The sequence below is a fragment of the Ambystoma mexicanum genome, chromosome 2q, assembly GCF_040938575.1.
Source record: "Ambystoma mexicanum isolate Mex_15411 chromosome 2q, UKY_AmexF1_1, whole genome shotgun sequence".
In the NCBI taxonomy this organism is placed as follows: domain Eukaryota; kingdom Metazoa; phylum Chordata; class Amphibia; order Caudata; family Ambystomatidae; genus Ambystoma; species Ambystoma mexicanum.
Window position 1 is genome coordinate 537,714,544 of NC_090924.1, and position 20,907 is coordinate 537,735,450.

The 20,907-nt window shown below is 45.5% G+C and overlaps 1 protein-coding gene across 1 annotated transcript in view; it reads left to right on the forward strand.

The window, feature by feature from the left end:
• MOSMO (modulator of smoothened) overlaps nt 1–20,907 on the forward strand; it is a 176,454-nt gene that overhangs the window by 96,865 nt on the left and 58,682 nt on the right. The window contains exon 2 of the mRNA XM_069647678.1: nt 8,370–8,582. Coding sequence (XP_069503779.1) covers nt 8,370–8,582 — 213 coding nt within the window. The remainder of the gene's footprint in view (nt 1–8,369; nt 8,583–20,907) is intronic.

Below are 20,907 nucleotides of genomic sequence, written 5' to 3' on the forward strand. Positions count from 1 at the left end.
CCTCTCACAAAACCGTTGATAACCACATCAAAATATTTTTTTTTTCGTTTCCACTCAACCTGCTCATTCTTGAAAGCCAGGAAATTGGGGAATTCAGCACAGCAAACCATTTGTTCCTAGCTCTTACAAGGAAAAAAACCACAGGCTTCTTTGTACATCATTTTATTGGAATTTTTTGAAAAAACACAACATTTGTGGCCTTTTTAGTTATTTTCTCTCACCCCCCTACAGCAACCTAGGATTCCTGGGTGGCGTTATGACGGCCTACATGTGGGAAAACAAGGGGCCAAATTTGGCCGAGATATCTCGTGTAACAAAAAAGTTACAAGGCATTGAATGGCTACATACTGAAATCACAAAAAAAGGCCATGGCACTGGGGGCGCGGGGGGGGGGGGTTGAAACCCATGGCACTTAAAGGGTTAAGGATTAAGGAAATGTATCCTAAGCGATTGAACCAGCCCCTGCTCCGGCAACCCCATGCAGGTTCCAGTAGTGCCACCTCCTCCACCTCTCCCTGTGGGGCCTCCTCGCCCACTGCCTCCTCCGCCTCCACTTTCCCCTGTGGAAAAGACTCTGGTTGCTCTGCCAACTGAGTGCCACGCATGGCAGATCAGTCTTCTGCTTCCGCCTCACTGGATGAGAACCAGGATGACAATTAACCGCCCCGCTCTTTTAGAGCCTTTCACAACCGGGTGCTGGCTGGACATGATGGCACTGCTATACGTTCCAATACCCGAGGCCCCCGCTCCACAAGAGGGGATGCTTTCTGGATCCTTCACTCTGACACAGGAGCACGCGCTGGCCTGTTCCTTCAGAAGGATGTCTTGGCTGAGGCCCGCAAGGTCTGGGGAAAAACCTCATTCCGGGGAGCACCTCCAAGAAAGTTGAAGCTCACTACAATCTCCATGCATCTGAGGATGTATCCTTGTCCACTTGCCCGCTCCCCTCATCGAAGCCGGCCTCTACATCCTCCACTGCAGCATCCCAGATCATTTCTAAGGCTTACAAGCTTCTTGACGGCATTGGGAACGTTTTCCAATTCGGCTCTTGCTGTGTCAGGCTAATGCTGAGCTTATCCTGGTGGCTGCCAATGTCAAGCTGTGGAAAGAGCTAGCTGAGTTCCAGGAATGTATTCCTGCTGATAGGCTCGAGGACTTCAAAGGGTTGTCAGGCGCCACGGTTCTGGCGCAGGATCTACTTCAGGCTGCGGCCCATCACATAGACACTTTCACTCGAGGCCTTATGGTCAGCATAGACCGCTCCCGCCAAGCGTGGCTGCATGCTATGAAGTTCTTGAAGGAAGTTCAGGACAAGGTGTTTGTCTTCCCTTCGAGGGTAAAGAACTGTTCCACACCTCCACTGATGAGGAACTCACGAAGACCATGGTAAGCACTCAAACTGCCAAGTCATTGTCGGTCCTTGCGAAAACTCCAGCAAAGGCACCTTCCACTCGAGGTCGGGGTCTCAAACGAGATCCTTCTCTGGTTTCAGAGACTTTCAGGACCATCGTATGCACCAGCTGGTGGGCCCTGCCGTAAAAGGTGGTCCGTTTTTCTCTCAGCCAACCGCCTCCTCTTCAGGAACAGGTGGTCTCCCCACCGATGAACATCTAAATGATATTCTTCATCAGTTGCACGAGACTCCGTTCGGAGGACAAATTGTGTCTCATCTGGAGGCGTGACAGACCATCACCGAAGAAAGATGAGTTTTGTCAGTCGCTCTGGTGGGCTTCTGCTTCCCCTCCCCTCTACCCTACCCTTCAACCCTCCCCGCCAGCAGACTGGGTCTCCCTCCCTCAGAGCCAAGGTACAGAAACCTCTAGACCTCGGAGCAGTGGAACCTGTTCTCCTCCAGGAACAAAGGGGGGGGGGGGGGAGAGAGGAGTATTTTTCCTGTCTGTTTACAGTGCCCATACCCAACCAGGCTGGCCTGCACACTATCCTCGACCTATCCAAGTTCAATCCCTCCCCCCCCTAGCCCCCAAAGAAAAATTCAAGCTGATTACGCCCTGCCAGTTAAAGTTCGCTCTCCGGAAGGGCGATTGGCTCAGAGTGGTAGACCTTCAAGATGCATACATGCACATTCCCAACTGGAGCCTGCATCGTAAATATCTGCGGTTCTCTGTGCGCACGGAACCCTTCCAGTATTGTGTGCTTGTTTGGTTGCAGCTCGGCACTGCATGTCTTTACGAAGATGTCAGTCATCGGAGCATTCCTCAGACTGCAGGGGGATCATGTATATCCAGTCCTTGCCCACAGACTGGTACGGCCAATCTTCAGTCACTCCTTCAGCTCCTGTTCCAGCTTGGGCTGTCTGTGAACTGGAAGAAATCGTCAATGGTCTCTCGACTTGATCTTTCTGGGTTTTTGTTTGGATATTGTCAGTACCAGAGTGTTCCTGACGAAGGACAGGATTGCAGACCTGTTGACCACGTGCCAACTCTTCTCCAGTCCTCACATGACGGCTTGGTGGTTCCAGAGACTCCTGGGTCTCATGGCTTCTTGCGTGTTGGATATACGTCTTGCAAGCCTGAAGATGAGACGCTCTCAGCTTGCTCTTCGGAGCAGTAGGTCCCGGGCTATGGAACCGGATTCCAAGATGATTCCAGCCCCATCCTGCATGACGGCGGATCTTCAATGGTGGTCGTCCACCAGCAACCTTTCACTGGGGACTTCCTTCCAGGAGCCCTGCCCACACATAACGGTTACTACAGACTCCTACCTTCTGGGGTCTGCAGCGACACTGCGTCACCTCGAGGTGTACTACTTGTGGACGCTTCAAGACAGGCGGTTCCATATTTCTGAAGCTCGAGGCTTTTCAACCAACTATCGCCAACAGTGTGGTCTGTATTTGCACGGACAATTCCGTAGCACTGTTTTACATCAACAAACAGGGGTGGCGTGGGGGGGACATGGCACTAAGTCTCTTCTCCTGTGGTGGACGTTGCTATACAAATTTGGAAATGGGCTATCTAGCACAATGTCTGGCTCCAAGCTGTACACATTCCGGGTCACATCAATGTGGCTGCAGACTCACTCGGCTGCGAATCGGCAGCGAGTTATGAGTGGGAGATGACGTTGGTCTCACCAATATTTTTCAGCATTGGGGTACTTCAGAGCTGGACCGCTTTGTGACATCATCAAACAGGAAACTTCTTCTGTATGCGTCCAGGGATGGTGCGTCGGGGGGGTGCCCTCGAGATTCCATGGGACAACATGAAAGCTTGTGCCTTCCTTCCGTTACCACTGATTCATCGCTCACTTTGCAAACTCGGCGCACATCGAACTGCACTCTCCTCTTCATGGCTCCTTGGTGGGCAGCCAGGATCTGCTTTTTAGAACTGCAGCACCTATCTGGTTTCAGAGTTCCATTTAAACAAGTCTATAGCTTTACTGGTCTTCTTCCTGAACCCGGTCTCTGATGCTGAAAGGGTTCTGCACAACCTATACCTCAGACGGGCTCTGAAGTACCTCGACAGGACGAGCGAACGCAGAAGCTCTTTTCCGTTACATTTGGTGACCCAAAGGGGAAACCTGTCTCAAAAGCATCCATCTCCCGCTGGGTTGCTTCATGTGTTTCCGAGGCCTACAAGGTTCAAGGCCTTCCACCACCTAAAGGCATTCATGGACATCTGGTCTGGGTCAAAGCGGCTGCTGTTGCCTTCCAAAAGTATGTCCCTTGGGAGTCCATTGCCAATGCAGCTACGTGGGCCTCCCCATCTGCTTTTTGCAAGCATTACTGTCTAGACCTGAGCTACTGGGCTGATGCCCAATTTGGCCAGGCAGTTCTCAAGAATGTATTCCAATAAGGGACGTTCCCAGCCACCCGTAATACCTATGGTCAGTGCTTTGAAATTTCCCTCAAGTATGGAGGAAAGGGGACGGGAACGTAGGAGTATGACAGTTACTCATTGTAATGACTACCTTACGCCTAGTCCATAGTCCCCTTTCCCCCGAACGCCCGCCCGCCCGGCGTCCCCTCTAACAAGTATCCTCTATTGTTGCTTAAATGGTCTCAGACCTGGCCATAGAAAAGGACTGAAGGGTGCGTAAAAATAAAATGTGTTTTTTTTTTTTTTTTTTTTTTTTTTTTTTTTTGATGCTTTAAATAAGTGCTCCCGTCCCGAAGGACGGAATGTCGGGTCCCACAAGTATGGAGGAAAGGGGACTATGGACTTGAGAGTAAGTTGGTCACTACGGTAAGTAACTGCCTTTCGAAGGGATTGTGTCCTCCGACGTATTCCTTATCTTTGATAATACGTTTTCAGCTTGCTGGCCTCGGAAATTTTTTCTCTCTGTAGAGGGTGCTGCGCATCGATGTCCGCCGAGTCGATGTCCCTCGACGGCCACCGTATCAGCGCCGACGTCGCCATGCTCATAAATAGCCACGCGCGGTGTCCGTTGCTCAGTTCCGTTTCGTAGCATAGGAAAAGTCATGCCTGAATTGGTTATTGACCTTGAAGGAGCGCAAGCTGCAACCACAAGGGAAGTATTACTGCGGGGATGGATGTGAGGGGCGATGAGGAATACATCGGAGGAACATCCCGTCGAAAGAACGTTACAAGGTAAGAAGTAACTTGTTCTTTGAAGGGATTGTGTCCTCCGACGTATTCCTTATCTTTGATAGACTCCCATAGCAGTGGCATGTAATTGGAAGTAAGAATGTTATGTATCCCTTTAGGGATGGACTGAATGTAATACGGCCTTGCCAAATCTGGTCTCTTGACTAGTGGAGGAATCCAGGTTGTAAAATTTTGTGAATGTATGTGCGGACGACCATGTGGCAGCCACACATATGTCTCTGACCGGTACCCCTCTTTGGAGGGCCGAAGAGACTGCGATACCCCTGGTTGAATGAGCCCTAAGATTTTGGGGTGGCTCTTTCCCTGCCAGTTTGTAACATTCCAAAATGGCCAAAATAATCCACCTGGAAATGGTTTGTTTTGTTATGGGTGGTCCCAACTTGTGACCTGAGTATCCTACAAACAGTTGGTCTGCTTGCCTGATCCTAGCCATTCTGCTGATGTAAAAGCTTAGAGCTTGCCTTGGTTCCAGCCTATGTAGCCTTTCTTCCTCTTTTCCCGGATTGGGAGGAGGGTAGAACGAAGGTAAGGTAATTTTCTGAGTAATATGAAATTCAGAAACCACCTTTGGGAGGAAATTAGGCTTCACCTGTAGGACAACTTTGTCCTTGTGGAAAATCGTATGTGGGGGTTTACAGGAGAGAGCTTGTAGCTCGCTCACCCTCCTAGCAGATGTTATTGCTACCAATAGCACAGTTTTAAGCGTGAGAAATCTCAGCGAACAAGAGTGAAGTGTTTCGAATGGAGTGCCCATTAGGAAGTTTAAGACTAAATGTAAGTCCCATAAGGGAACCTGGAATGGTTTTGGAGGATCCCTTGAGAAATTATATCACTAGAGGTAGTTTGAAATACGATGGTTCCTCCGCAGTGCGCTTGAAGATTGAAAGCGCTGCGAGATAGCTTTTTACAGTGCCAACTTGAAGGCCTGAGTTTGCCAAGTAGAGTAGAAACGATAACACCATTGGTGTACCACATGAGAAGCGGGTGAGTTTGTCCAGTCTTGGCAAGATTTTTCCGCCATTATTTTTTAATTTTCTGATGGCATGTTTGTTGAGGTTGAGTTCCGGAGTGTACCAGGGAACTCCTGGTTCTCTCAGCCTCTATCGACCTGGAATCATCCCTACACTTGGACTGTGGTACTTGTGGCATGAAATGGGTGTATTGCTCATTGAAAATGTGGCCAATCGGTTTTTATTTTCTTGCTCAAATTTGCCTTCCAAAAAGTAGATGAGTTTGGGTTTAGACACTATTGGTAGTGTGATGGTAGTGTAGGAACAGTGTGGGTGTAGCAGGGATTTTTCTTCCAACACCCCCCCTGCTTTCTATAAAAGAAAGTGAGGCAAAATCCAAAACAATCAGGACCTACATCCTTCTGGACATCTAGCATCAACAGTGTTCACATCTGCCTCTCCCTCGGTCTCATTAACCCCTGTCCACGCCCTCTTTTTCTTCCCAGGCCAAGCACAGTGAGGCCGCCAAAATGCCAGAGGTGTGCTATGCAAGACCACTTTACATTATATAAGCGACTCTACCAAGACTACGCTCTACATGGTTTTCCAAATGACTCACTGTTGAGACATAATTGCTTTTGGGGGGGAGTGGACTGGGTGTAGGGGGGGTCCCCCCCTTTGTACCCTAGGCAACTAACATTACATTTTTTGCTTCTTTACTGGTGCAAGTCAGCTTATTGCATTATTAGCCTAAGGTACCTTTATGGTAGCAATTGGAGTACTAATGTTTTTTGAAGTCCTCTCGGCTATATTTTTGTAGGGACTCTTTTGTTCAGGGAGACTACCAGAAAGGCTTAAAAGGACCATTTTGCAAACGTCTGCGCTTTTGAGTCCAGGATGGTATCTTCTCTATAGTGGTTTACACTGGTCTAGAACACCTTTTGGCTCTGGCAGTTCAATACGCTTCCTGTTGGCGCTTGCTTTGGGGTATTTGGCAGGTATAAGGGCCAACCTGATTGGCTGGCTGTCAAAACCATTTTGTTAAATGCCCTTGTGGGATTAGTGGGCTTTCAGAAGCCAGTCCTTATGTGTGAAGGTACATTTAGGGGATATCTTGTTGCTGCACTCTGGGCTGACCTATTGGAAGATGTTGGCCCTGAAAACTGTTATAGCTGTCCTTTGAGACCCAGTCTGGCCATACTGGTGAGACTGATGTCTCTTGCCTATGCTCCAGTTAGCATTTTCGGGTGTTTCATGTCCTTCCTGAATCTTGGTCCTCTTGGTCTCTGTCATCTGCTGGGGCCAGACCTTCGATCCTGGGACTGTTTTCCAGGTCTGTTTACCACTACAGTGCCCTGTATTGGTTTTGGAAGCTGCTGTCCCTTGTAAGAATATTGGGACCCCAACAACCAGTAGATCTGTTTCTCTGGGCCACCATGTGTCCTCTCCACAGTGGACCTGCTCGGGCATTTTTTGCTGGTTTACCCTCCATGTTTGCCTGCTGAGCTACCGGGGTCTGCCATATGCAGGTTCCTCAGTCCGACTGGAGGCATTTCAGTTGCTCATTCCCCTTCTAGAAGCCAGTTCCACTCATGTGAAAGATGATTGATCTTCTTTTGGGCCACCAGGGTCGTTGTTGGCTCAGGGTAAAAGTCCCTGACTGGATCCTTCTTTCACCTTGTATAACGAAGTGTTTACCTATAAGAAAGGTCTGCTGGGTTTAGGTCCTAGTCTCACTACAGAGAGCGACATTAGAAACATTTGTGTACAGGCGCGTTATAAATGACTGATCATATGATAACGGAATGCCACCTGGAAAAAAAGGACCACATGCAAGGTTGCTTTCTTCCTCCCTACCCCATGTCATTTTCAAGGGGGGGTCTCCCACTGTGCCCCTGCCTCACTGCATGGCATGCACTCCTTTTCGGCCCACACACCTTCCGCCACTGATCCCCAATCCCTCCCCAGTACACCCCACCCCATGTGCTTGCTTTTATCAAGTTGCTCCCTTTTGAGGTTTCGGTCCTTGCCCCTCATGCCTGAGCACAGTGTACTGTGCGTCAGCCTATGCGCAGTGCTCTTTCATGCATCACCCTTAAGTATTGTGGTCTGTAGACCAGACCACATTAAGTTGGTCTTTCTTGGAATGGTGCTTTCTGGAACCAACGCTGTAAGTACTTAACTCTTGGGCCTGGGTTGGCGGGTTATTCAAGAGACTTGCCCTCAGGAGTCCTCATGGTAATTGGTTGTCTGGTTCTGCAGGTTGCCTTTAACTTCATTTCCCCTTTGGTTTACATGGGGGGCGGGGGGATGAGGAGCTGAATCCTACTCTGCTTTTGGTGCTGCTGGCTCTTATAGTCTCCACTGAATCTCTTCCCAGTCTCCACTGTTGTCTCCCAGGGTCGACTGATTTATCATTGGTACCTGTGGGAAGGAACTGGGTCATACCTGGCTTTTCATCATAACCACAGGTCAGCCTACAGACTTTGTCCTGTTTGCTATGGGGCACTTTTCTCAACACTATAACTACCACAAGTGACACTACGAAGTACTTGCATAGACAATGCATAACACTCCAGCCTCTAGATATGCACTGTACCATTTGTGTTTCCCTCCTTGGCACTGACCATCTTTATAGCCCTCTTGTTTCTCATTTGACCTCCAATATCTTTCCACATCCTCTCCAATCACAGATTAGTCTAAAATCAGAGTAGCCAGGAGTTGGCTTGTGGTATTTGGGATCAGGAAAACTCAGTTATGGGCAAATGGCATATTGCATTATCGGGTAGAGAACTGTTCAATAATAACACCCATATTTTGAATTTTATGTTTGCAGGTGCTCTTACAGTTGGCCTTGTGCGACAGTGTCAGACTATTCATGGACGTGACCGGACTTGTATTCCTCCGCGGCTACCACCGGAATGGGTCACAACTCTATTTTTCATCATTCTTGGAATTATTTCATTGACTGTTACATGTGGCTTGCTTGTGGCCTCCCACTGGCGGAGAGAGGCAACAAAGTACGCTCGCTGGATAGCTTTCACTGGAAGTAAGTGTGACCTTTTTTGTATTTTCCCAAAGTATTGAAGTGGGGCATTATTTGTGACTACGTTTTGCATTATGCTTTAATACAAAAGGTAGCATAATCCTTGTTTGGATAAATTGTAACTGGTTGCTATATAATGAACATGTAAAATTTAATATAGTATAGATTTCCTTACAAACGTGAGGGCAGACAAATGTGGTAAGTCTCTCAATGGGTCTGCTACACACCATGAATACGAACTGTAGCGATTTGGTAGCCACCTAACCCTTTAAATTGGAAGAGTGAACAAATGGTAAGAGTATCCTTTTAAAACGTAGTCCTTCCATAATTACAAAATCTACACTGTTGCAAGTGCCATGGGATGTTCAATCTGGCACCAAAAACTCCATAAATTGGGAACAGATTAAATCTTAACCTTAAATTTGTTTCTCCACCCTCTTTCATCAGATGTTTCAGAACTTGATCACAGATTTCTTTTGGGAAGTGTAGGTAAACTTGTTATAACTCAAAATCTGGGCTCTGCTGTTGATCCTATTAGGCAACAAAAATGTGTGTGGTTTTTTTTTTTTTTGTGTGCGATCTGATTCTTAGTCAGTCATATTTACTTAATCTAAAATGTAGCCATGGTCCAGTTGTTGGGAACTGTGCAGGCTATTTCTGCCATAACCTTATTAAGGATGACGGAATGAGACTTTGGTGGGGGAGTCGCAATGATTTCATTAAGCAACCGCGCATGCCAATGAACTACAGATTGGAGTGAGCGGAGGCCCGACTCATAGCAAATGATTACAGCTAGGACCCCATTAGGAAAATTGAGGCATAATGGACATGGTACAATCTTTTTTTTTTTCTTCTCGATATAGTTTTTATCATAGTTAACATGGAAACATTGCTATTTTTGAGGTAGGGGGCACAGGGTTTGTGCCGAAAAAGCCACCACGGTAGGATGCAAATATCTAAGTACATTAACCGGATTATAGTTTTGTTTAATGAAGGACCCAATTGTTTCCTATCAATATACCATCTATATTTCTGTTTAGATTTGGAAGGATTGAAGATGTGCATTTTTGTCTTGGAAGAATTACGTTCCAGGTCTAGATCCTTTAGGAAAGTGGTCATGGTATTTAATCGTTGAAGGGTTCAATCCATTCAAACTATATCGTCGGCATGAGCCAAATGACAAATATGGGACAAACCCAGCCAAGAAGGAAATGCAGGGCACTGAGCCGGGTGAAGTATAGAAGTGTTCTGATCCACGTGTGTTGCTGCTGCTCCTAAAAGTTCAGATTCACAGGTATTCATAGTGTTGGCATTAGTGCTCTTTTTCAGACTAGGTACAAGCAACCACAATGAATGATTATATCTCAGCCGACACATGCTTCGCTTGTTGTACGTCTTTTTCAAGGCTATCAACAAGTTTTGGGCTACAAAACGTAAACTTGTACTGCATTAAAGTAATGGGTGTTAGGCCTGCAGTGCTCCCACCAAGTGGCACAAGCCCAATGTCACTTCAAAATGCCAACACACTAAAATGTGTGACCAAAGTGCTACTACCCTACTAAGTATATCTACAATCAGAATCAGTACTCCATATTCATTATTAGAACTCTTTCATGTACAGTTGTCAAACAAGGTCATTAATGACTCATAAATGAATGATGTAATGATTCTTTAATGGGTAGCCAACACTTGTTTAGACCTGAAACTGCAGGTGTTCCCCAGGACTAAAAAATCGCAATACGAGTCAAGAAAAATACAACAATACAAGTTAAACACATACAGAATATAGTATTTGATACATTACCAAATATTAATATCACATTTCATATTGATTGTTTTATCCATGTGTAGATTCATTGAGCACATCAAGTAACCATTGTGGGTTAAAGAGGTTGAGGGAGAAAGAAATATACAGGAAACTACTTTTAGTTTGTCCAATCCCAATACTTAATTGCACTAGCAGACGTCACTACCAAAATCGGTGCGTGTCTCTGTCTTCAATTTCACGGATTTCCAAAGTGTGCTTAGTGATCATGCATCCACCACCATTCCACCTGTTTACCAGTCTGAAAGTACTGTGCTCTTTTGAGTTGGGACAATCCCACTATTTAAGGCATGCATAAGCAACTCTGTAAGAAAATGCTCATTGTCTTGGTGCAGAAATATTTTTCCCCGAAATATAAACCCTGGTGCTACCTTGCTATATCCAAAAGCAATATTCCCAAATATATGTAGTGAAAGGTATGAATAGCATGTTGAGCAAATGCTGAAATCCAGCATTCCGCTTGCAGTAAAATGCTCAAAACTGCAACAATCGGAGGTTGGCAATGTCTTCCCAAAATGCCTTGTAACAGTATTGATATACATATTTAAAATATTATGCAGCTCTATGGCATGTGAATGGTATACCAAATCCTCATGTTGTCATCATATTTTAGTTAGCTGTATTCAGGAGCCTAGAAGCTTACAATGTTAATTTGATAAACTCCAACTTGTCTCATGAAACCTATTGCCCAGAACAAACGGTTTATGACCTGTAAATCAACCAAAAGAGACTGAACCTTAATGCAATAGATCTTAACCGATAAGAAGCGAACCATCGCCAATACACCCAGCATGGTGATGAGTACCTTACCTCCTAACTCCAAGGTAGGTCAGAGGTGATCAAAGTGGATCGATTTATTATGTCACGTAGCCAGAATGTTCTTTAACTCTTCAAAAAAGTACACATGACGGTCCCTTTAGTCACTCTATTAGGTGCTAATTGTTACACAGCCAAAATCCATTCAATTAGCCGGGTTGCAGATTTGTTTGAATTGCAAAAATATGAATACATCCAGAATTTGCTCTTTAACAGTGAAGCTTAATATCAGCCAAAACATCTCTCCAGGGATGTTCAAATCGCTCAAATATGCCCAAAATGTATGTACTAATATTAAAATGGAGCTAGTTCATGCCATCTTTCTGCAAAATAGGGCCACGCTGCATTCCATGTGTTGTAAAGCGCTGCTATTTTGATTTAAATATTTATATTTGTAGTGATGTCATAATGTGTGTGACGTCAGATGCCGAGCGTCTTGACGTCACAATTTTTAGATTACAACAGTAGTTGCGTGCATGTACGCACCCTAGTAAGCCTCTAATGAATAAAATAACTCGTTCAGCATTTCAAACAAATACCTACTGATAGTTACTCCCAACGTCCAAATCTAAAGTTCTGCATTAAATGTAAGTTTGTTCATCATGATTAAAGATAATATACCGGCAGTCATTCCTCTGACAGCAATTTCTGAATGTAAGTGTAAATAAGGAACAGAAAAAGATGCCCCGTCTCCTGATAGTTGTGCACTTTCAATGCCAAACACCTTACTGTAGGTGCTTAATGTTAAGTTGTACTCGAGTGCCAAACCAATGACCTAAAGCGCAATAGTGAGCACGGGCTTCTAAATAGTAGTATGTTATGCCCTAAACCATTTATCATAAATCGGAGTGATTGCATTCTTTGATACCAATGATTAAAGTTTGACTAAAATTCATATTTGTCCGGTGCATCCATATAACCTATTTTTGCGAGGAGATCCTTTATACCTGTATCACGCTTGGTGTTCTGTGCAAGCCAAGTCTAAAACCCTCATTTTAAAAAATTAGCATTTCCCTATCTGACCCTCACATTCGATTCCATTTAGTTTCACATTCTGCAAGGATGCAATCCATCCAGTGTTGGCATATCATACCTTGTATAGTTGGGATGTTTAACCTATGATTTGTATGAAGTCTACCTTCAAGCGTTTACATTGTAATGGTATACATTACATCAAACTTTCACATTTTGGTCATCATCCATTATATACATAGTGTTTTCTTATAAACAGTGCCAATTCATCCCTAAAGTGTCTCAATGTAATCACTATCACAGTCTGAATCAAATGAGAAGTATATTGTTAGATATTATGTGCACATCATACTGGATATAAGGCATTTATAACTTGCCTATACACAAGTGTTTCAAGGCGCTACGAGGCAAGGCGGTGGGAACAGAGGGAAGACCAAGACAACGATCCTACTAGGCCAAGTGTCATTCAGATTGTGCAGAACATGGGATAATAGAATAAATAACAATGTAAAAGTACCGCCAGCTGGTGGCAAGTGCATGGGGTAAGTGCCGACAACGGGCGTCATGTGCTGGTAGTGGAACTGAAGGGATACAGAAAACAGTCCCCAAGTGCAGGTTTTGCCAGGAAGGCAGTGCAGGTGTGTGACTGGTGGGGTAGGCGACCTGGGCCCGAGGTCAGAGGGTGGCCAGGTAACCAGTGCAGTTTCAGTATCATCCAGGAAAATCAGCAGGGGAGAGGAGGAGAGAAAGCGGAAGCAAAGAGGTTTTGAGGTGCTTCCGGAACTGGAGATGGTTCTCAAGTTTCAGGTCAGCTGTTCCAAAGGGAGGCCACAGCCGAAGAAAGATCTACCACCAACTCATTGCTTGGAGAAGTGACTGACCCTGAGGGAGTTGGAGGTGGATGAGCGAAGAGCTCGAGAAGGAAGATCTTTAGGAAGAGGGAGTTTAAGGTATTGAGGCCCCATAAGGCCTTGTGGACCATGCAGAGGGGTGTGAACTTAATCCTTGCAGCCACTGGGAGCCAGTGTAGAGATTTCAGTCCTGGAGAGATAGGATTCCCTGGGCTTAAGGCCAAGGACAGGTCTTGCAGTCCTTTTCTGGATGAGTTGCAGAGGGCGGAGAGTAGAAGCAGGCAGATTCAGAAAGACGCAGTTGCAATAATCGAGCCTAGAGAGATCCAGAGCTCTGGAGACAGTGAGCTTCTGGGGGAAGAAGAGGAAAGGAAGAATACCTCCGAGGATGTGCAGCTGGTAGTGTGACTTCTTAGAGACGTCGGAGATGTGAGGAGAGGAGGAGTGTGTGGAGTCAAAGATGACCCTGAGGTTTTCAGCCTCACAGGTGGGAGCAGGAAAAGGGCCAAGAGAGGCCGGCCAGAGAGTGACCGGAAAGGAGGGAGTGGGTGTGCCGATGAGGAAAATCTCTCCCTTACTCGCATTAAGGCAGAGATCAATGGCAGCACACCACTCCTGGATGGCGGACAGGCAATCTGAGATGAGAAGGGGGGGGAGAAGTGGCTGTAGGTAGCCCGAAAATGATCTGTGTGTCATCCCTTAGCACTGGAAGTTGGGGCAGGGCGCAGCAATGCGGTGGGCAAGAAGTGAAAGGTATTGTTTGAACAGCCAGGGAGAGAGGTTGGACCCCTGGGGAACACCACAGATGGAGATCGAGATGGAGGAGAGGAAGGACCCAAGTTGGAACTGGGATAATAAAACCTAACTTGAACAGAGAATAGTTCACCAGACAGTAATTGTCTTCCTATCTCATAGTTGAGTCGACTGTTGGTAATCATTATCATAGAAATGCCCCATCTCATGATCCAAGTTGAGGCCTTTCAGCACAGTCCGATATTTAGACCTCTTTAGCTTCAGTTGTTCTCAATACTTTTTCCCCGTCTCTCCCTCTGGGGTCTCTTTTTATGGATTTTAATCAGATGAACAGTATGTCAGCCTTGTTGTCCATTTTATAGGCCAACCTCTCCTCTTTCTTCAAGGTGCTCAAATGTTCCCTTATGCGGACTCTGGGCTCTCGAAATTGTGCTTCCGATATAATTTAGTCCACAAACATATAATCTGGTTTCTGATGCTTGTGATTCTGCTTAGAATCACATGCTCTGCATAGTCCAACATCTAGTGGTAATCATGAAGTATTGCATCTTTCTTTCGAAGATCGAAAGGGGACATCGACATGGGCATGACTGTAACACTATCCCTAACGCGACGTGTAGTGTACCCAAATTGCTCGCGCGTCTACGTCCCTCATATTTGTTTTTTTTTCGGCCCAATTAGTTACTCGCCATTCATCTAGTCTCTCGACTACTTCTTTTGGACGACGGCCTCGTAGGCTTCCTGCCGCCGAAGACTTAACTTGCACAACTGCTCGGCGACTGGTGAACTGATTGCCAGAAACTCTGGCCTCTTATAAACCAACCCGTCGAGGACTCTAACCTCTTTGGTAAGGCGGTTGATGACGCCATTGAGACTGCTATGGAGCATGAAACGCTGAAGTCACTCAGCCAGATCACGGCCAAGCCCTTCCACCAGTGTGGATGCTTTAACTCCAGCCGTTCCTTTCGTGGTCCATCTTTCTCCCAATCTCCTCACGGACAATACGGTTGTGGAAGTACTCCATGGTCCTCTGGGCTAAGGCACTTCTGGTAATGCCCAATACCAGCGTAGAGGTTCCTGTAGAGGCAGGAACTCTACTCCAAGAGGCTCTCTGGCCTCCACCTCAGTGACTCGCTGGTCCCCTCCCACGCCACCCCGGTCGGGGGTAGTTTGTCATTCATTCACGCCTGGGAGGGGATCACATCAGACCCAGTAGGTGGGAAGAGACCACCGCCCACTGCTACTACGTTGAGTTTCACCAGCGACCTTTGTACCACCCACCGAAGAGCAGGCGCCTATCGCCAGAACACCTGCTGGAAGAGGTGCAGATTCTTCTGGAAAAGGGCACTGTGTCCTTGTCATTATTGAAACACCAGTTTGTGGGAACCGATACACCATACTTAGTGACTCGTGATGCCCATAAGCTTTCTTGAATACACGCCAGATTTCAGGGCAACTAATCTGAAACCTCCTTGGCAATTACCTTGGACTGGGCTCAGAAAATAACAAATAATAAAGGGGAAGTCTGCCCATGTAGTTTGTCAACCTATTGCAAACAGATATGACTGTCCAAGGTTCAACTAAAATGCCTTATCTATATAGACTGTAATAATACAAGACTGCCTTCTAGTGTTGTATGTATTGCAGAGGTGTGAACGTGTTGTGTACCGTTAGTTTTATTAGAAATACTATCCTTATATATTGCAAATGCAAGCTGGAAAGCCCAGTTACGAACACAAGTCCCATGAAATCCCTCAGCAATCCTGTGACTGCTTCCCGAATCGATTTACAATAAAGAATTTGTCAAATTCTAATGAAGACCCTTTAAAAAAAAAAAGCTAAACTTTTTATTGCCACTCTTCTGGTTTGTCCAAACGTACAATAAACGCAAAACCCAGTCACTACCTCCCTTTTACAAGATTAATGTAACTATTTTCCACTACACATCTTACAACCATTTCCACAACAATTAAGGACATATTGCACATTGTTAGGTAAGAATTGATGCAGTCGTACTGGGTGAGACTACACAACACTTATCTGCTTGGTTTTAGGTAACCAACCTTTTATTATACGTCTGCACTACACAAGTTGTTAGTGTGACTGAGCAGCCATGCCTATCTCTTTAATTTTTAAATGAGCATTCTTTAAAAAGGCAATTCATGTAACAATGTAAATATACTTTAAAAGTACTTTTCAGAATCAAAACAAGTTAGTGGATAATCTTTGAATATGTTTCTTATACAATTTCTACACCCGAGGTGACTTCAATCACAAGGACAGTAATGGCATTTATATATCGCACTAGTTATACTTTGCAGATTCAGAATTTGCAGAAAGGAAAGGTTAGGGAAGGAAAAAGGTTAGTTTCTCAGTATATGTGAGGACAACTAAATCTTCAAATGAAATCTAGAGAAGCCTTTCCCAGCAGTAACAGTCTACAACAAGCTACCACCTATGAGGGACAAACGGTATCAGTCAATGGACCAGAAAGAGTCTTCAGGGAGCCAGGACAGCCAACGTCAATTGGAGTACAGTCTATGGATCTGAGGCACTTCTTAAATCAAAGTCTTGCACAAAGTTAGAGAGTTTGTAGAAAAATCACTTGTAGGGTCACAAGCTGTTAAGCCTGTAAAAAAAAAGAGTTGGAATGTACTCTAAAAGGTAAGCCACTGCAATTCTCAACTGAGAAAAGCACAGCTAAGACAATGAGGTAAGTACCCCAAGCCTACACAGTACCTCTGGTTTGAAGAAGAGTGGTCCAGCTGGATTCTGTCTTGCTACAGAGGTGCAGACCCTTGTTCCTGAGCCTCAGTCGTGGGGGAAAGAGGGAGGACGTCTGGAGGGCTCCTGCAACGGTACTTGGGACGTTGTTGGCAGCTACAGGCTCTTTTTGGTTGAGCTGCACTTCGGTTTCAGCGCTTAGCAAACAGCACTGTTGCGGATCTCGGATACTGGTTGGGCTTCCCTCACTCTTTGGGTCCTGCACTCTAGTGAGGGGGACTCTGGATCTGGTCATTCTGCTTTTGGAGGGTCCCTGGGAGGCTCCTGGAGTTTCTAGCCAGATGCTTTACCGCTTCAGACGTTCACTCTACTACGGATACTATACCCCTGGCATTTGGCTTCCGAAGCAACGGAGAGGCACAGCAAGTCGAGGTGATGGTCCAGTGGAGTTCGTCTCAGGGTTAGTTGGTCCCACTAACCCAAGGGGAGAAGTCGTTCCGTCCGGAGCTTCTGTGTCAAGGTGAAAAAGGTCAGCACAGCAGCAGGGCTTCACCGCGCAATTCAAAGGTCCTGGAGGATGCAGCAAGCTTCGTTCACGGTTCTTCGGGTGTTTCTCCCAGTAGTCGACTTTGCCTTTGTAGTGCAGGTAGCATAAAAATGTTACAAGAGAATGTTTGATAAGGGGCTACTAGATGACTCCCAGGGTGTCCCTGCCCACTTACCTCGTGTAATTAAAAAAAAAAAAAAAAATTGACTGGGAATGGGAGTGCCCCCTTCTCCCAAAATTACAGCTATATCTCCCATGGTGATTTGCAGCAGAGGATTTTCAGAAATGAAAAAGCTGTCATTTGGAGGCGGGAAAATGATGAAATGGCATTAGGCTAGAGGTGGGAGGGGGAAAGAGGACACCATGTGAAATGTTGCAGGGGGTGGGGGGGTCTGGGGACCAAGTTCAGCGCTCAAATGTTTTCGCATAACTGCGGTTATCCGGCGGGATAACTGAGGTTATATGGAAAAGGCGAACGAGAATAAAAGTGTAACACGCGGATAACCATGGTTATTTTCAGTCATTTACAAATAACCCTAGTTATTTGTAGTTCATTGCTAATATAACAGCAGTTATTGAAAAAATATGAATTTTTTTAACTAGTTGAAACACATTAGATTAAGCTGAATTTTACAGCTAGTGAGGTGTGTGGGGGGGGGGGGGGGGGGGAAATAGGTAACCTACTGGGGCAACATGTCAAGTACTGCTGGGAAGTGGACATGACTGAAGGCCTTGGCCACGGTGTTGAAGATAATTCTGATTTCTGTGCTTGGAGACCTCCAGCTCTTTTGCTGGACCTTAGGACTTTTAATTTTAACCCTGGAGTGAGTGAGCCCTTTTTCTCGTGTTTTGACCTGATTTGGTATGTTTCCTTTTGTTTTTGGAGTCTGATTAACTCCATAGGCATCTACTTTTTGTGTGACGCGCATCAACTTCTCATAAGGTTTAAATACCTTTTCTTGTGTGAACTACTGTGAAATTGACTTTACTTACCTATTCTCTTTGTAGGTCCAGCACATACCATCTTCTGTGGAGTGCTGGGGGGGTTACTTAGTAGCCCCTTATCCTTCTTACTCATGTAACATTTTATTTTTGCCCTCACTACCTTAAATGACTGGGGGCAGTAGTTTAATGTCCCATCCATTGTGCTTTTCTACCTCAGGCTGAATCTTCAGCTGCCATATAGCACCCATGGGTGACCATTTTGTCAAAATGGCCCCGGTCGTCTTTTTCGCTATTTTCTGTTTGAGGTCTTTCTTGGGTTTTACTCTGTGCACCAAGCCAGGTTTGAGCCCTTTGTTTTGCCTTTGGGAGGCTTCAGTACTGTGTTAGGCAAAGTTTAAATGCAGTACCCTTTGGGTGCACTACACGCAACTGACTACAGGTGTAGGAAACTCAACCTTTGGTATGAGCTTGTACTACACAGTTTTGGTAGCGTGTTGAGCAGCCAGGCTTATCTCGAGGGGTCAATGTGAGCTGTAGGGGAGTAACAGAGATTCACAGTGACAAGTATTCAAATAAACTTACACACAAGGTTTCTTGAATAAACAATTATTAATTTATCAGTTAGAATAAGCCTTCTTCAGAAGGGCGCAATAATAGTAACACACAAATACACTTCAATACTGTACACTCTTAGTTTCTAAATCGGTAAAGACCTTTTTTGGGATGGCCCACAGACACAACCTACACCCTGAGGTGACTTCAATAGCTATGGTGCTGGGTACATTAATATCTCACTGTTGGCATTTAGAATGCTCTTAGAAGTTGGTAAAAGGAAAAGGTTATTAGAACAAACAAGAGACAACAAATATTCTCAAGCAGGCAAATACATTTGGATCCCCCAAGCAGAGTCATTCAGTATAACAGGCTAAGCCAAAGTCAATGGGCAAAAGTCTTATATAGGATGAAGCACTTCTGGTAGGGAAGTAGAAAAGTCTTTGCACAATGTTTTAGAAGTCTTTTGACGAAAAGAAGAATCAAATGTAGGGCCACAAACTGATTAGACGTGTGAGGTGAGTAGTAGAAGATGCAAGCAACTCTACAATAAGAGGTAAGTTCTCTCAAACTTCACAGTACCTTTTGTATTGAAGAAAAAGTGCAGCAGGTGACGTCTGTTCCTGTGCAGCTCTGCAGATCTCACTGTTCCTGGCCTCAGTCGTGGGGACAAGAGGGAGGGCTTCTGGGGACTCCTGCTCTGCAATGCGACGGTCAGCGCTCGCAACCGGCAATCTTTCAAACAAGTGGCATTTCAGTGTTTCAGCTCCTCGGGACTACTGCAAACAGCAACACCATGGTTTCTGGCTGTCAAGATGGACTTTACTTGCTCCTGGGGTCCTGAAACTCCCCTGTTATTTGTCTTTAAAAATGCCTGAATGCACCCAGCCCTGATTGGCTGGCTGTCCTTTCGTGACAGCTCCCTGATGTTTGAGTGACAGCTAGGCTGTGCATGAATGGGAGAGACCTGCTTAAAAGGCGAGGGGTTTTTGGACTGAAGACAGTAAACCACTAAAAGAACAACCTGAAGAAGAAACGGCGAACGAAGCTTGTTGCATCCTCCTGGACCTTTGAATTGCCCAGTGAAGCCCTGCTGCTTTGCTGACTTTTCTGATGGACAAGAGAAGCTCCGGAAGGGAAGACTTCCCTTCCCTTGCCTTAGTATGACCAACTAACCCTGATAAGAACTCCACAGGACCATATTCACAGCCTGGTTGTTCTTCTTTGCTGCCAGAGCAACCAAGTGCCAGGGGTTGAGAAATCTGAAGTCTAGTGCAACATCTGTGATCCGGCCAGAAGCACCAGGATTCTCCCCAGGACCCTCCAGAAGCAGGACGACGAGAGCTTGAGTCCCCTCACCAAAGTGCAGGACTCAAGGAGTGAAGGAAGCCCAACCGGTATCCAAGATAGGGAACAGTGGTTTTGTTTACCGAGTGCTGAAACCACGAAGTGCAGCTAATATGAAAAAAGCCCGTAGCTGCCGCCGACCTCCGAATTGCTGCCGCAGGAGTCCTCCAGAGGGCCTCCCTCTAGTCCCCACGATGGAGGCCCAGGAACCCAGGATCTGCATCACTGCAACCAGACAGAAGCCAGCTGGACCACACTTCTAACCAAAGGTACTGTTCTGACTTGGGGTGCTTACCTCAGTCTTTAGCTTTGCGCTTCTCAGTTGAGACGAGACTTGCAGGAGCTACTTTGCTAAAGTTGATTTCAGCTCTATCCTTCACAAGTGTAACCGCTTGTGACCCTTCAGTGATTTTCCTTCAACAAACTCTCTAACTTTGTGCAAGCCTTTGCTGTCTAAGTGTCTCAGCTCCATAGACTGTTCCAATTGACTTTGGTTGTCCTGGCTCACTGCAGACTCTTCTAGTCCATTTGACTTTGATACTTACTGTCCCTCATAGGTGATAACTTGGTATTGAACTATTATTGCTGGGAAAGGTTTTTATCTAGACTTCGTTGGAATAAGTGCTCACATGCTCTGAGAGCCTGTTTAACCTTTTTCCTTCCCTTAACATTTTCTTTCTGCAAACCTCAATCTACCAAGTGTACTAGCGATATATAAATGCCATTACTGTCCTAGTTGGTGAAGTCACCTCCAGGTGTAGGAAGTGTGTAAAACCTCTGCAAAGAGTATCTACTGGCTTTGTTGATACTGGAAAAGTATTTTAAAGTACATCTGATTGTCACATATATTGCCCTTTTTAAGGAAGGCTTATTTAAAAACTGTTAACTAAATAAATAATTGTTTATAGCAAAATACTGTTTTACTTGGCTACTTGTATTTGTGAATTTCATTGCTACAACTCTACAGCTCACATTTAACCCCTCTTGAGATGAGCC